Here is a 12929-nt window from a genome sequence, read left to right as displayed (position 1 = left end):
TCGTTCGCTCATTGTACGCAAGTGTTCGCGTAGGGATGACGATGCGATGAGTAATCCTTCACCACAACAGCGCAACTTCGCTGTACAGGATTAGCTGCAAAAATTATTGATGATATTCTACGGATGTACTAAAAGGCATATTGGCATAAAATCGTTGTAAAAACAACATTCAGGTTGTTTAAATATTCATTAAATATATTTCCAAATGTAGATAAGCTGTCCGGATGCGAAGTGCCGACAGTGCGAAATACAGCCGAAACGATCTTCACCGATCTATCTTTCTCAGGCACGCACGGCTCTTTAAAGTAATGTCGGCTTATGGCAGAGAGAGCGCGTGAGGTCTGGCTGCATTCATTCATCTAACGCAATGGACTCCAAACTTTCCAGTTCGCGGCCCGCATTGATTTACAAATAACGTTGTTGAGGGCCATGTTGACGTTACCTTTAGAATGTTTGAAAGCTCAAATGTTATTTTGTTTAGAAAATACTTACTGAATGTATCATATGTATGCAGCTTTCTTCTAATTAATCTTGATTTTCATCTGTCAAAAGTAATGAATCATATTTTTGATTAATTAATCCAAAAACTAAGCTATTAATTTAAACCTTTAAAACTCATCGCGGGCCGCATGCGATCCTGGAGCAGTAGTTTGGAGTCCTCTGAGCTAATAGATAGATACATTAAATTTACTCAACACATTTGTATTAAATTCATTTAACCAGCAAAATAAAAGACTATTCTGAAATCGTTAAAGCAACCCAGATATGGTATGGCCAAGCTCGGTTATGACGGTTAATATCATGGCCTATCCCGCAACTGGAAATATTATAAGACAAAAGTCCTTGCATAATTTGTTTCTTAAATTAAGAGAACGTTGAATATTAGAAAAGTTCTTAATTTTTTAACGAAGTTGTTATCCCAGCATGAACTGCTCTCGAACCAATATTTGGAACACCAATAAACAATAAACCAATAAACATCTACCGCGCGCGTTATCTATTTGTGTGTTATGATTTCAAATACGATCTTGGCCCACGTAGTCAAATGAGTTTGCTGTAGCGAAAGTCTTCAACACAACCTTAACTTGTTGGTGTTGCTGAAAAGTGCAATACATTCAACCGATATGTGCGAGTGCATTTTTGCGCATATTGCAGTACATCGGACTCAGCGCTCAAATGAGAGCGAACAAGGACAACGTCTCTCTCAATCTCCCACAAATGCGTCGGTCAGCGAGAGTGTTTCAGTGTACCAGCATGTCGCTTCCTTTTCGATCGTCATTTCGGTACGGCAGCTCGGTGAGGAAAGTTCGATGCAAGATGAATGCATATTTCGTAAGTGATTTCTTTTGTAGTGCGAGTGGAAAACAAAAACTAAACAACATTATGCATGCTTACACAGGAGGTAAGCTTCATCATAAATATATTCAAAAGTTGGAGCTAATTTGCCACCGTGCTTGTCCGTGTGTGTGGTGGATATGTGTGCTGCTCTTTTCAGACCAAGTGCGTGACAGGTCGGCCAGCGTTGTGCCACTTCCAGAAGCATTTGCGCGGAATAAGCGCTTTTGTCTGTTTTTGGGCAACATTAGCTCGTTCTACGACGATAGAATGCTTGGTATGTTGTTGAACCTATATGGCCCTTTCCGGGAGATGATCTGCTCGCCCCCACATTCCCCGGCGCAGTAAAAGCGCAATCGTCGTTTACGACCAGCCAGAACCGCTGGAGAACGCGGCCCGTCACATGAACGGTGCTTGGCTGGCGGGCACTCGGATGTACGCGGCGGCCAGCTTTACTACCACCAGCCGGCCAATCCTGACGTCCACCGAGCTGCACGTTACCAATTTCAGCGAATGGATCGACGAGGAAGTACTACACGAGCTTTTCGGTCGGATAGGCCGGGTGATGCAAATTGTAATGGGCCGGAGCGTGTACGGGTACCGTGAGGCGTATGTGTCGTTTAGGTCGGCCATGGACACGGAGGAGGCACACTTGCAGCTCAACGGATGGGATATGGGCGATGGGTTTGCGCTCCGCGTGCGACATTCTTACACCGTGCACGGTGGAGCACCAGTTTCGCCGGCCGAGTTCCAGCGCCTGCAGACAAACCGATTCCTCGGTGGGTACGTGCGCGTGTCCGGCTTGGGGCAGTCGTTCGGAGCGGTGCGGCTGCGCGAACTGTTTGGGACGTATGGCCTCCTGAGGGATGTGTCCGTGCTGCGGGATCAGCACCGAGAGCCGCTCGGTTGGGCGATATTGCGCTACCAGAGCGATAAACAGGCCCTTTTCGTCTCCCGCATTATGGACAACACCGTGGTGGACGATTTCCGTCTCAAGGTCGTGAAGCTGTCCAACCAACTATTGCCGTTCACTGACGCTGTGTAAGTATGAGTGTGTGTTTGTGTGTGTGTGGAAGTGGAAAATTTCATTCAGTGATGTGTTTTTCCTACCATTTCCCAGTCCGATCGACTTGAGCACAGCATTTATTCCGGCGGCCTCATCGGCTGCCACATCCCTCTTCCCAAGAGCCTGGTTGGGTGTGTAATGTCTTCCACGTGCTTTCGTCCAGGCGCTGTTGGATTCCATATCGCTCATTCTAAAGCTTCGTTCATCAGCGAACCATGCATCCTGGCAGAGTGAAGTGGATCCCACGCTGAAGAATAGTGATCGAGTGCAAGTAAAACGTGCAATTGCAAGTTTTTTTTATCTTTGTATATAGATTCAAGGTCCACGTTTAGTTTCACTTGAGCAAGGAGTGGAGCTCAGTGCATTAGAAGAAGGTTGTTTTTTACTGATATGAATGAATTTTGAATAAATGACCATTGTACTTACTGCGAATCGCATACCATTTCCATTATCAGTCTATACGAGCTACGTTAAAAATATAGTATACACTATAATACAATACGTTATAAACTTACACAATTTTTAATGTGTTAAAATTCTTTTATTAATTCCTTTATCAAGACAGCTTTTGTTACGGTTAAGAGATTTCAATATGAAGATGCAGTCAATAATGCTTGTCTTGCTAGCGAAATAAATCATAAATAAGAAAAGGCAATTTTGGAACTATTTTAATCAATAGGCGTTCTCACTGCCACAGACAGACACGATAGTTGGGATGTTTGTATGCAGTAATGGATATAAGCCACTGAGGCGCTCTGGAGCTGCTGACCAAACTTCCAGCGTTTTACGAGCCATAATGCTTACAGTCATCTCGAGCCGCACGAGAGACGAATGCCATAAAGCCTCGTAAAATAACACGACGGACGAAGATATGTGATCTTCATTCATCGATTGGGCACCGCGATCGCCGCCGTTTGTGCCGTCCGACGCAGACGGACGGTTTATGACATGGCCCCGGGGGTGGTTATGCAAAAACATACGGTTTGCGTCGCATCGCAAGCACCTTTGAAAGTCCCCGGCGAATGATGCTGCGAAGGAAGTATGAAAGAGGGTGATGGAGTGGGCCGAAGAATCAGTAGAATGGAACCAAGCGTCCAAGAACATGCTGTCTTCCAAACGTTCACTTTCTCATTCTCGTTTAGTCCCACATTCTCTCTCATTCTCGCTTGCTTCTTCGTCTTCCACCATGTTCCTTTGCAGTAAAGAGATTAAGGCTCAGCTGTTTTATCATTTACGTTTGTCTATTTTGCTCGGTCAATACCCCGATGCTTTGGAGAGTTTCTTCCGGCATATTGACGTGGTCGAGCATATTTATTGCATTGTTTCCCACATTCACTTTTGATGTACCTATTTAAATAGTGATTTCTATTCAAAATTGTCCTATATTCGTACATTTTGATACAATACTGCTCATCGTTGGTAAAAGTGGACAAGAGGAACTATAACCAGAAGCTCTCGGTTATTGAGGCTTCTAAATTCGTGCAAATAAGCTTTAAATATTTGTCTGCATATTTGAGGCTTAGTTTATCAAATATTAAAATCGAATTCAGCAATGCATTAAGGAAGCAATCCTCTATCATACAACAAATTGTTCTTGTTAGTCATTTACATGTAAGTAGGCCTTGTACCGTTTGGCGGTTAAGGACGGACATGTCTCAAAATAAGCTCGTGGCCTGTGACAAGATGCGTCTTACCACCTGTCTGCCCTAGACAACTTGTCTACGTGGAGTCCTTATGGGGCCGGTTCGAACGTTGCACCGGCTTTCGGAGCGCGTAAACGAGACGACCGCTCAACGAGCTGATAACACGTGTGTGAAAAGCAAAAACATAATGTTCGCAAAGCTCGGACGACCATTCTCGCGTCAGCCTTTCTATTAATGCTACTTTCCTGCCATTGTTTTCGCTTGCTACTGCTGAAAAATACTTTGCAGGAAAATAAAAGAAAAATCTAACAAGGCACTGATCGATTGGTGACAAAAAGAAGACGTAGAAAACATCCACTTCGCTGCCAGTACATTGGACTGTATCGATCTGTTCGATCTGTTTTAGCAGGAGAATGTGGAAACTTATATGACTTATCATATGTATTGTTTATGAGTCAGTGCCACTTGAAACACAATTTTCTTTTTTAAGTTTGATATGCCGTTGCTTCTCTATAAAAATCTTTTCTCCGAAACTCATGATGCACAATAAAATAAAGCAATGGCAAAACATTTACATCTGCTTTCATTCGATTGCCAAATTTATGAATTTTAATTATATTCTTGTTCCGATACATGACGATCAGCGGAATGCAAATGATATACCGACACTGAAATAACCATTCACCATCCCCTTCATTGACTCAAACTGTAATAGGATGCATATCACATCGCTTGCGCCGAGACGTTCGCCTGGCAAAGCAATCGGGTGAAATAAAACCGCACAGCAGCATGTAATAATTCGTCCGACAAACCTTGGGCAGACAATTACGCTCAGACAATCTGCGCGAAACTGTATGTCAGTGACCATAGCATGGTAATTTCACCCGCACTCAACCTTTCTTTCCCCGTGAAAAAACTAATGGATGAGTTTTCGGATATCTGCTCAAGCAAATCGTTTCAGGATGCACATTCATGCACACGTCATCCGGTTAGAGTGTCCATTTGTGCATCTGTGTAAGTTACTAGGTAATGTTCGAACGCAATTGCGTCCACTGCAATCTCAAAAGTCCAAAAGTCCCCATCCCGGAGTGTCTTCTTAACCCTAACTTCGATGTGCTACCACTACACTCCTTTATTGTTTGTCAGCTATTGTTCCATTGAGCTGTTGACCATGCTCTTGGGATGGATCATATAATTCTTGGAATATCGTGTTAACCAGTGGCGGATCTAATGGTAGGTGGACTAGGCGGTCGCCTGTAGATCGCCATGCTATAGTATGCCATATGGACAGAGTACTAGCGACAAGGGCCCCCGGAAGGATGACCGTTGAGCCCCAAGGCTGGCGAATCATTTGCACCCCCCACCCCCCCAAACTGCAAAACTTTTAGAGCCAGGGACTGATGATCGTATCCCCGTATCGAGCCTCCGACGGCATTTCAAGTTTACTGCCCCCGATACCCTTAATCCGCCACTGTTGTTAACGCAAGACCAGCGCGCGGGCCATAAATCATCGGACACCGTTCCGGCGGTCTGACATGACTGGTATCGTACAGCTCACCGTGTCTGGAGCCGTGTCGGTGTGATCGATACTCTGGATGGACGAAGATCGCAAGGCTTCAAACCGTGACAAACAGCGAAAATCGGTCGTTGCTTCTATGCGTTTATTGATGCAGCTCCAATACGTAAACCAGGGACAAGATCATCTTTTTTCGCAATAAAACTGTTGCTTCAGATTCACAACATTTAATGCAAAGCAGAGTCTTTTGATGACGTTCTCGCAAGGGCAATGCTCTGCTGCTCTTTATTCTTATTTTTGAGGATAATTCTTTAATTTGCGACGATGTCATTTATATATGCATGTGGTATCGGGTATACAAGAGAAACAGGCACATAATAAACAATAAGGCTCACTAGCCAAGGCATCTCGTCTTATTAAGGATTGGAAGCATTGAGGATTGAGGAAGAATAAGACATACCGTCTTATTGAGGATGGAAGCAGCCACGATGGCCCATTGGTAGAGATAAATGTATCCATGTTTGATGATTGATTCCAACTTCTAGCAATATAACCATTCGAAAGTGATATTACAGTACAATCAAGGTTAGAATTCACATTTCCTTTTTTCAACTTTTATCATTATTGTATTGTTTCGGTACTGGAATACCAATTCAGATATTCATTTCTGTAACTATTTTGGTTCTTATTGGTGCTGTTTGTCGTGCATGCGATACATCCACTTCACAGCGTACGTTTTTTCTCTTAGGATTTCTCGAGTGTTGAGCGTTTGAGAGTGTTCACAAAGAGCCATAAAGCAACCTATAAGCCTGCTCTCTTGGGGTGTCGGCAGAAAGCATTAAAGCTACCGGGGAGCAGTTTGTGCTCGAGACAGACATATCTTTTGATATTTGTGGATGCTTTTGAGCATCATTTGTGGATGACTTCAGCGTGACACCCCTCGGATGGCAAACTATGCTCACGCTTAGCTCATTAAATCCCAACAAAAGACGACAATAAAAACAGTTATGGTGCTTGTGGCGATGCCTTTAGATATAAAGAGACCTGCGATCATCTACACTTAGATATGCACCTCAACGTCAATCGATCAAACCTTTTTGCTGAGGTGAGCATTCAGAAAATATAATTATCAATTTTATTGCTCTCTTTTGAGCGTTTTCTGGTCTGGGAATTTGTGCGACTTTCAGACAAATTAATACCGTTTTACTTCGAAGGGCAAAAGGTTTAAGGTTTTTTTTTTAATTTAAATATAAGTTTAAAGTTAGGATGGAGTTTTTGAATGGCATTGTTATGAAAAATATTGAAATGTTAGCAAATCCTGCACATCGAAGTTTCGCTGTGGTGGCGATTACTCATCGCATCGTCATCCCTACGCGAACACTTGCAAACAATCATATAGGACGTACCATTCCGTCACGAGCATGAGCGAAATAAAATATGTTGTAACATTATATTACACAACTTTTCCCATCCTGTCGTTTTACGAAGCTAATCCTATGAGACCGTGGGAAATATCAAGATTGAGTAAGACAAATAACTGCACGTGGTGCTGATAGCCACCAAAAGCAGTAGATGAGTGAAAGTGTTCCATCGAATGAAACAGATACAATTTATTTATCCACATATGTCACAACAAAAAATGATGTCTTCAAATCGTTCCTTCGACCGTATTGTTTAATTTTAGAGAATAATAATACACTATACAGTTGTGAGACATTTCCTGATCGTAAGTCCAGGGTTGCCTTATCCCGGGTATACTCGGACATTGCAGATATTATCCGATCCTTACGAAAGGTCTAATTTTGTATAGTAAGGTTGGAGATCGTGCAATTCGTAATCATCTGATACAGTTCGCTTTCAGAAGTCCATTAGTAAACGTAACAGGAGTCGAGAGTCTTGTTCATTGTCATCCGGTGTGCTTGTCCGGCTCATCACAAGGATAGTCTTCCAGTATCCGAGGTACCCATCACAGGTTCGATCCAACCCATTTTGAGAGGTGTAGTAAGCGTAGCAGGGGTCTTAATCAGGTTTAGCTTTAAAGGCATTTGTGCGTGAAAATATGCATCTTTTGCAAGTATTGCAGACTTTTTCTTGGAAAGGACCTCGTCCTTGCTCTTGGCGAGGTTTTTGATATGCAAAGATCGAGGATTAATATCTTGGCAATGATCTCCTCCATAAAAATATCTTCTGTCTCAAGCCGTGTCTGAACCACCAGTCATAGAGAAAATAATGATTTTGTGGACTTCTATTAATTTAAATATGTCCGCGTGTGGTACATGCAGTCTATTTGAACACGCACTGGTTAGTATTCAAATTATGCAAAGCGGCCATTTATCTTTCCACTGTAGATCGGAACGATACAATTTGTGCCGCTAGAAGCAGAGCAACATTTCGGAATAACAATAACAGTATGTTTGTCATTACACATGCTTGCTACGAGTTTTGGTTAGGAGTGTTATCAATCACTTAATACTACTGCTATTGGTCGCCAGGATGAGCCGGTCTCGTAGTACAGTCGTCAACTCGTACGACTTAACAACATGCCCGTCATGGGTTCAAACCCCAAATGGACCGTGCCGCCATACGTAGGACTGACTTTCCTGCTATGGGGGGAAATCAATTAGTCACTGAAAGCCAAGTCCACAAGTGGTACAGGCATGCCTTGACCGACAACGGTTGTTGAGCCAAAGAATTGGTCGATTGGCAATAGTACGTGAAACTTGTTGTTTCCATTGCACTCTACATAATTGGCTCTGAATGAATCCAAACGAATAGCAAACGTTACACAGTGGTGGATGTATGCCAACCAGGTAAGTGAGCTGTACTAAGCAGGAGATGCTACGACATTATAGAATGCATGAGGTAGAATGAACATTCTCATCCACAGCCAAATAAACGTTGGTGTGATAGAAACGGTTAGCTTGCGAAAGAAAAAATACATTAATTGAGATAGAGAGAGAAAGAGCAAAGGTGTTCATTCTTTGCTACAGTTTGTATGTTGTGTTGGGCAACCGTTCGCAAAAAATCAAACTCGCTAGAGTAATTTGGGGCAAATGTGGCACCTTAAGTATTGTATAACTCAAACATGATAATCAAAAGCCCATTTAAATTTCATAGCTTTTTACATCTATTTTCTCACTTATTACTGAGTTTCAGTGGAAATTAGTGCAAACATAAATGTTTTTTAACCGTTCTAAAATTTGTTAAAAAGACATATTTTTTTAGGCAGTGGGGCAAGAGTGCCACTCGTACGTGACAAGATGGTCGCCTATATAAAATGAAAGAATTGCTTGAAAAATGGATTTGGCACCAAAGTATGGGAATGTGTCCTACTTGTCTTTAGTCACCTATGTATCCTGTTTGGACTGTACCGTTATATGCTAGCTTTTTTTTAGTTTTTTTCCTAAGAGTTTGAGAACATTTTTGATATGTTAAAAAAAACTATAATTTTCTTTTTATTTTTGCTACACAACAAAAAATAGTTGAAGCCAATTAGAATAATCGACTATTATACATAAAATTCGTCACAGTACATCCAGTCATTAGGAAGCTGTCTGTATACTCATTTGATCATTTAACTAAATTTTTAGTGAAAAAGATGTTTTGTGGCACTTTGCCCCAAATTCCGTTACTGAAGGTTTCAAAAGGAGAAGAACTGATGACAGTTGGCGATTTGTTTGTATCGTGATTGTGATCAAACCGATTTCGACACGATTGCATACGACACGATTGCATAGTGTCGTTCGTGGCCGTCCTTCGGGGAGCTGTGTTCACTCGGAGGGTTTCATTCAATCCCGAACGTCAGGTTCGGATATATTCATTCTCCTTTTTACACACGTTGTATCCTTTGCCATAAGTTGCAAACGAATTATAACTGCAATTTGATCTCTTTGCATTCTTTTAGTATGCTGTTCAACTGTGTCTCTGGTCTATGAAATTATAATGTTGTCAAACCTTATGGACGTACTCTCAAATAGATATTGAACAAACATTTTTGATGCATGATAAACAAATCTCTTTTCATCTTTTCCAAATCTTTTCTGCAGTAATATTGTGCAGCTCATTTGCAAATCTAAATGTATAGAAAATAGTACCCAGGTTATTTAAAGTTTTCCATGCATGCAAATATGTACACCGTTTTCGAAATAAATAGCCAAATATTAGCGAGTTGCCATATCATAAATGTTGTCACCACATTTGCATGCACCCGGGACTGTGTGAAACTAATATTAAATGTTCATTGTGTTCTCTTAATTAACACACCGATAATAAAGGCACGATTAATGGTGGATAGAAGTTTTTACAACATCAACAACAACAAACTGATACCAGTTCACTCAGCCTCCTTCATTTAGTTGCGAGCTGCATCCTTACGGGCACGGGTTCATTTCACTGATGTAGGTGTTCATCCTATCGTACCGGCGCTACAAAAAACGCACAAACCTAAATAAACACCCGACGTTGACGAAACAAATCCTTGCGCTTCGGCTACACGCGTGAACCCTACTGCCAGCCCAACACGGAACCGAACGCCTATGCCGTTCGGACGATTTTGGGACCAAGCCAGTTTGGCCGCGAGCGTGTGCGAGACCGCACGAGCTGAGGGCCGGAAGCAAAACCTGGAAGCATTGTGCCACCAAAAGAAACCAATCAACCGTACCTGTGACGATGCAACGCCCGAACTAGTAGGCCAAGCAAGCGTGTCGCTCATGTGGTAGTGTGCACTATATTTGTTAAAAGGGGAGCAGTGTGGTAGGGTGTGAGGTGCTTTCAGCCCGCCCCAAAGTGACCATTGTCATAATCTCCCATGGCCTAGTGGGCAGACCGTGTACGTCTATTATTAGCAATCAACAATCGACGATCTAATACCTCCGTGTGAGTGTGTGTGTTTGTATGTGTTTGTTTAAAAAGGAACAAGCCAAATAGGAAAACATAATATAAAACGCACTGCGACGATGTTCGTACGCAAACATCATTATCAGCAGGGCAAGGTGTAGGAAAAGCAAATTCCAGTACTCAGTAAGCAAAACTAAACAAAATCGAAAAACCCGTCCCATATCGTTAGCTTAGGATAAGAGCAGCCAAACGTTTGAAAGTTGTGTACTTTATACAGAAGAGATCTTATTCCGTCAACTCCACCAACACCTCCACACCCAACCCACTCTCCCCATCTGTCAATCCGTCCGCCAGTGTGGCAACAATGTTCTGGATCCTGAGGCGTACCGGCGCAGTCAACTTGTTCAACTCCATCAACGGCAACGGTAACGCAGCCAAAACGGGGTCCAACCACAGCAGCAACTCGGGTAAGTGACGTTCGCCTTGCGGAAAAAACACCCTATCACGCCGATGCAATTTGGATTCGGCTTTTTGTATAAATTCCGATCACAATAGCATGAGAGAATCAAAGCAACAAGCAACACCAGCAACAAATTTAGCGGTCGCTTTTCAAAAGCGATCCTTTGTACTTTTGAGAGGGTGAGAATGAGCGGGGCTTGCTGGGGTTAGGTCGCCATCCGCCAGCATAATATCATTCAATTATTTGCACCGTGCCGTGCGCCATTATTAATTTGCCTCAAATATCGATTAAAAGGTGGCTCAACATGCTTTACACCGTGCTCTTTTTTTGTTGCTTGGTCGTATTACATTGCAAAAGTAAGCCGATATAACAAAAAAAACAGAAACTCTCATCAGCCTTGTGGTACACCAATCAATGTACACAATTTGTTTGATAACAGCGCGCGTCGTTAAATTGGGCGGAACACTTCGTCACATAGTGGTGGTGTCAGTGTACTGCGGGGATTCTGCTATTATGCAAACATTTTAAGAAGCAATAGTAGCTGCGCGCAATTTACCAATATTGAATTTTCGCTTGGGCAACGCAGGTGTTAGTGTCACCACACAGGTCAAAGTTGACTTTTGGGAAGGGCCGCGGCATATTTCGTGTGTTCGGCTTGGAGCACCGTACCTGCCCTAGCTGCCAAAAATGTTCATATCTTATCTTCTGAACGAGTTCCACTATGCGCACTTCCGGAGGCATTGTCTTTGTAAGGCTAACACGTACTTCCTCGTGACCTCGGATCGGGATACTAAGCGTCCTGTGCAACAACGAGAATGCAATGAGCATATCGCTTAACTTATGCCATCATTTCTTCACTCAGTCGAGTCATAATAGATGATAAACATATCACAAAATGCCGGTTTGCGTCAGTTTCACCTTTACATTTGCGCGAATGAACGCCTTCCTCCCAAGGGCTTATAAAACTTTGACATGTGGTGCTTAATTTTGCACATGTCTCATAGGGTTTATGAAAACCCGAACTGCAGCGGAAAGGAAGCGAAATAGCAGAAACGGGCACAACTTCTACCCCGGGATGGCTTAATTAAATTACAAACTGGTGTGTACAAAGTGGTGGTTGCGTGCTGAGGTGGAAAGGAGGCCTTTTTTCAAAACGGCTCAAAAGTGTAGCATTCAAGAAGAGAAGGAAAAGGGTGAAGTGATGTTTTCCGTAATGGATGCGGTTGTCAAGAGTGTGGGTATGTAAGATTATTCATTTGAACAGGAAATACGACTAGGAAACGTTCTCCCGTCTCCGGCATTGAATGCTTAGCATGGAGGAATCCGTGCCGAATCCGATTTGGTAGCTGCAAACCGAAAAGGAACACAATGCTGGCGGAAAGAAACATTTCCATCGTTATTTTTTTCTTTTTGATCTGGTTATTTCTGCAAAGTAAAAAAAAAACAAAACCTAAGATGAAACAAAAGCCTCCCGATCCGATCCCTGACGGTGTGCGGTGGCATCTGCCAACACCTCTGCTTTTTAACATGCAAAACTTTTGCTATCCCTTTGTCCGTTTTTGTAGCAGAAGGAACTGCCGAGAGTCTTCATCGGATGTTGAAATTGTTGGATGCTCTCCGTTTCTGACATCGCTAAGAGACGATGGCAGATGATTCCATTGAAACAGTAACCCCAAACAGTACTGCTTCTTGGTGGCACTAATGTGGATATTTGTGTATTATGATTAATTGCAACGAGCTGGGACAAATTATCTCGATGTGTGCTAGCTGGCGAGCATGCTGCACGTACCCTAACCGGCTGTGCAAAGGGATAATTATCCAAAGGGACCCATAGGGTCATATTTTACACTCAAATTCGTTACCCTGGATGGGACCAATGGGGCTCGTTCTCGATTCATCCAGCAGTTGCGTGTGGTTCGGGTGTATTAATTTGATATCTGTCGCAATCGGTGCCATTGGATGGGTTTGTGCTAGCTGCCCTTTTAATGTACACTGCTATAACTGTGCATCCGCTCGCAAGTTCGAATTGGCCAAGTTTTGTTGTTTTTTTTGCGTGCTTTTGCGCGACATCCT

The 12929-nt window shown here is 42.8% G+C and overlaps 2 protein-coding genes across 2 annotated transcripts in view; both read left to right on the top strand.

The window, feature by feature from the left end:
- Window positions 1-1707: 1707 nt before the first annotated feature.
- On the top strand, window positions 1708-2860 carry LOC120906278. Its single transcript, XM_040317824.1, has 2 exons — window positions 1708-2376; window positions 2456-2860. The coding sequence occupies exons 1-2, from the start codon at window positions 1739-1741 to the stop codon at window positions 2538-2540; spliced, it is 723 nt and encodes a 240-aa protein (XP_040173758.1). The 5' UTR covers window positions 1708-1738; the 3' UTR covers window positions 2541-2860.
- A 7278-nt stretch (window positions 2861-10138) lies between these two features.
- Window positions 10139-12929, top strand: part of LOC120906463 (probable cyclin-dependent serine/threonine-protein kinase DDB_G0292550) — a 77093-nt gene continuing 74302 nt past the window's right edge. The window contains exon 1 of the mRNA XM_040318167.1: window positions 10139-10863. Within this exon, the coding sequence (XP_040174101.1) occupies window positions 10761-10863 (103 nt within the window). The 5' untranslated portion in view covers window positions 10139-10760. The remainder of the gene's footprint in view (window positions 10864-12929) is intronic.

This window comes from Anopheles arabiensis, chromosome X (assembly GCF_016920715.1).
Source record: "Anopheles arabiensis isolate DONGOLA chromosome X, AaraD3, whole genome shotgun sequence".
Lineage (NCBI taxonomy): Eukaryota > Metazoa > Arthropoda > Insecta > Diptera > Culicidae > Anopheles > Anopheles arabiensis.
Note: the sequence above shows the minus strand (reverse complement) of the source record. Positions and strands in the feature narration are given on the sequence as shown.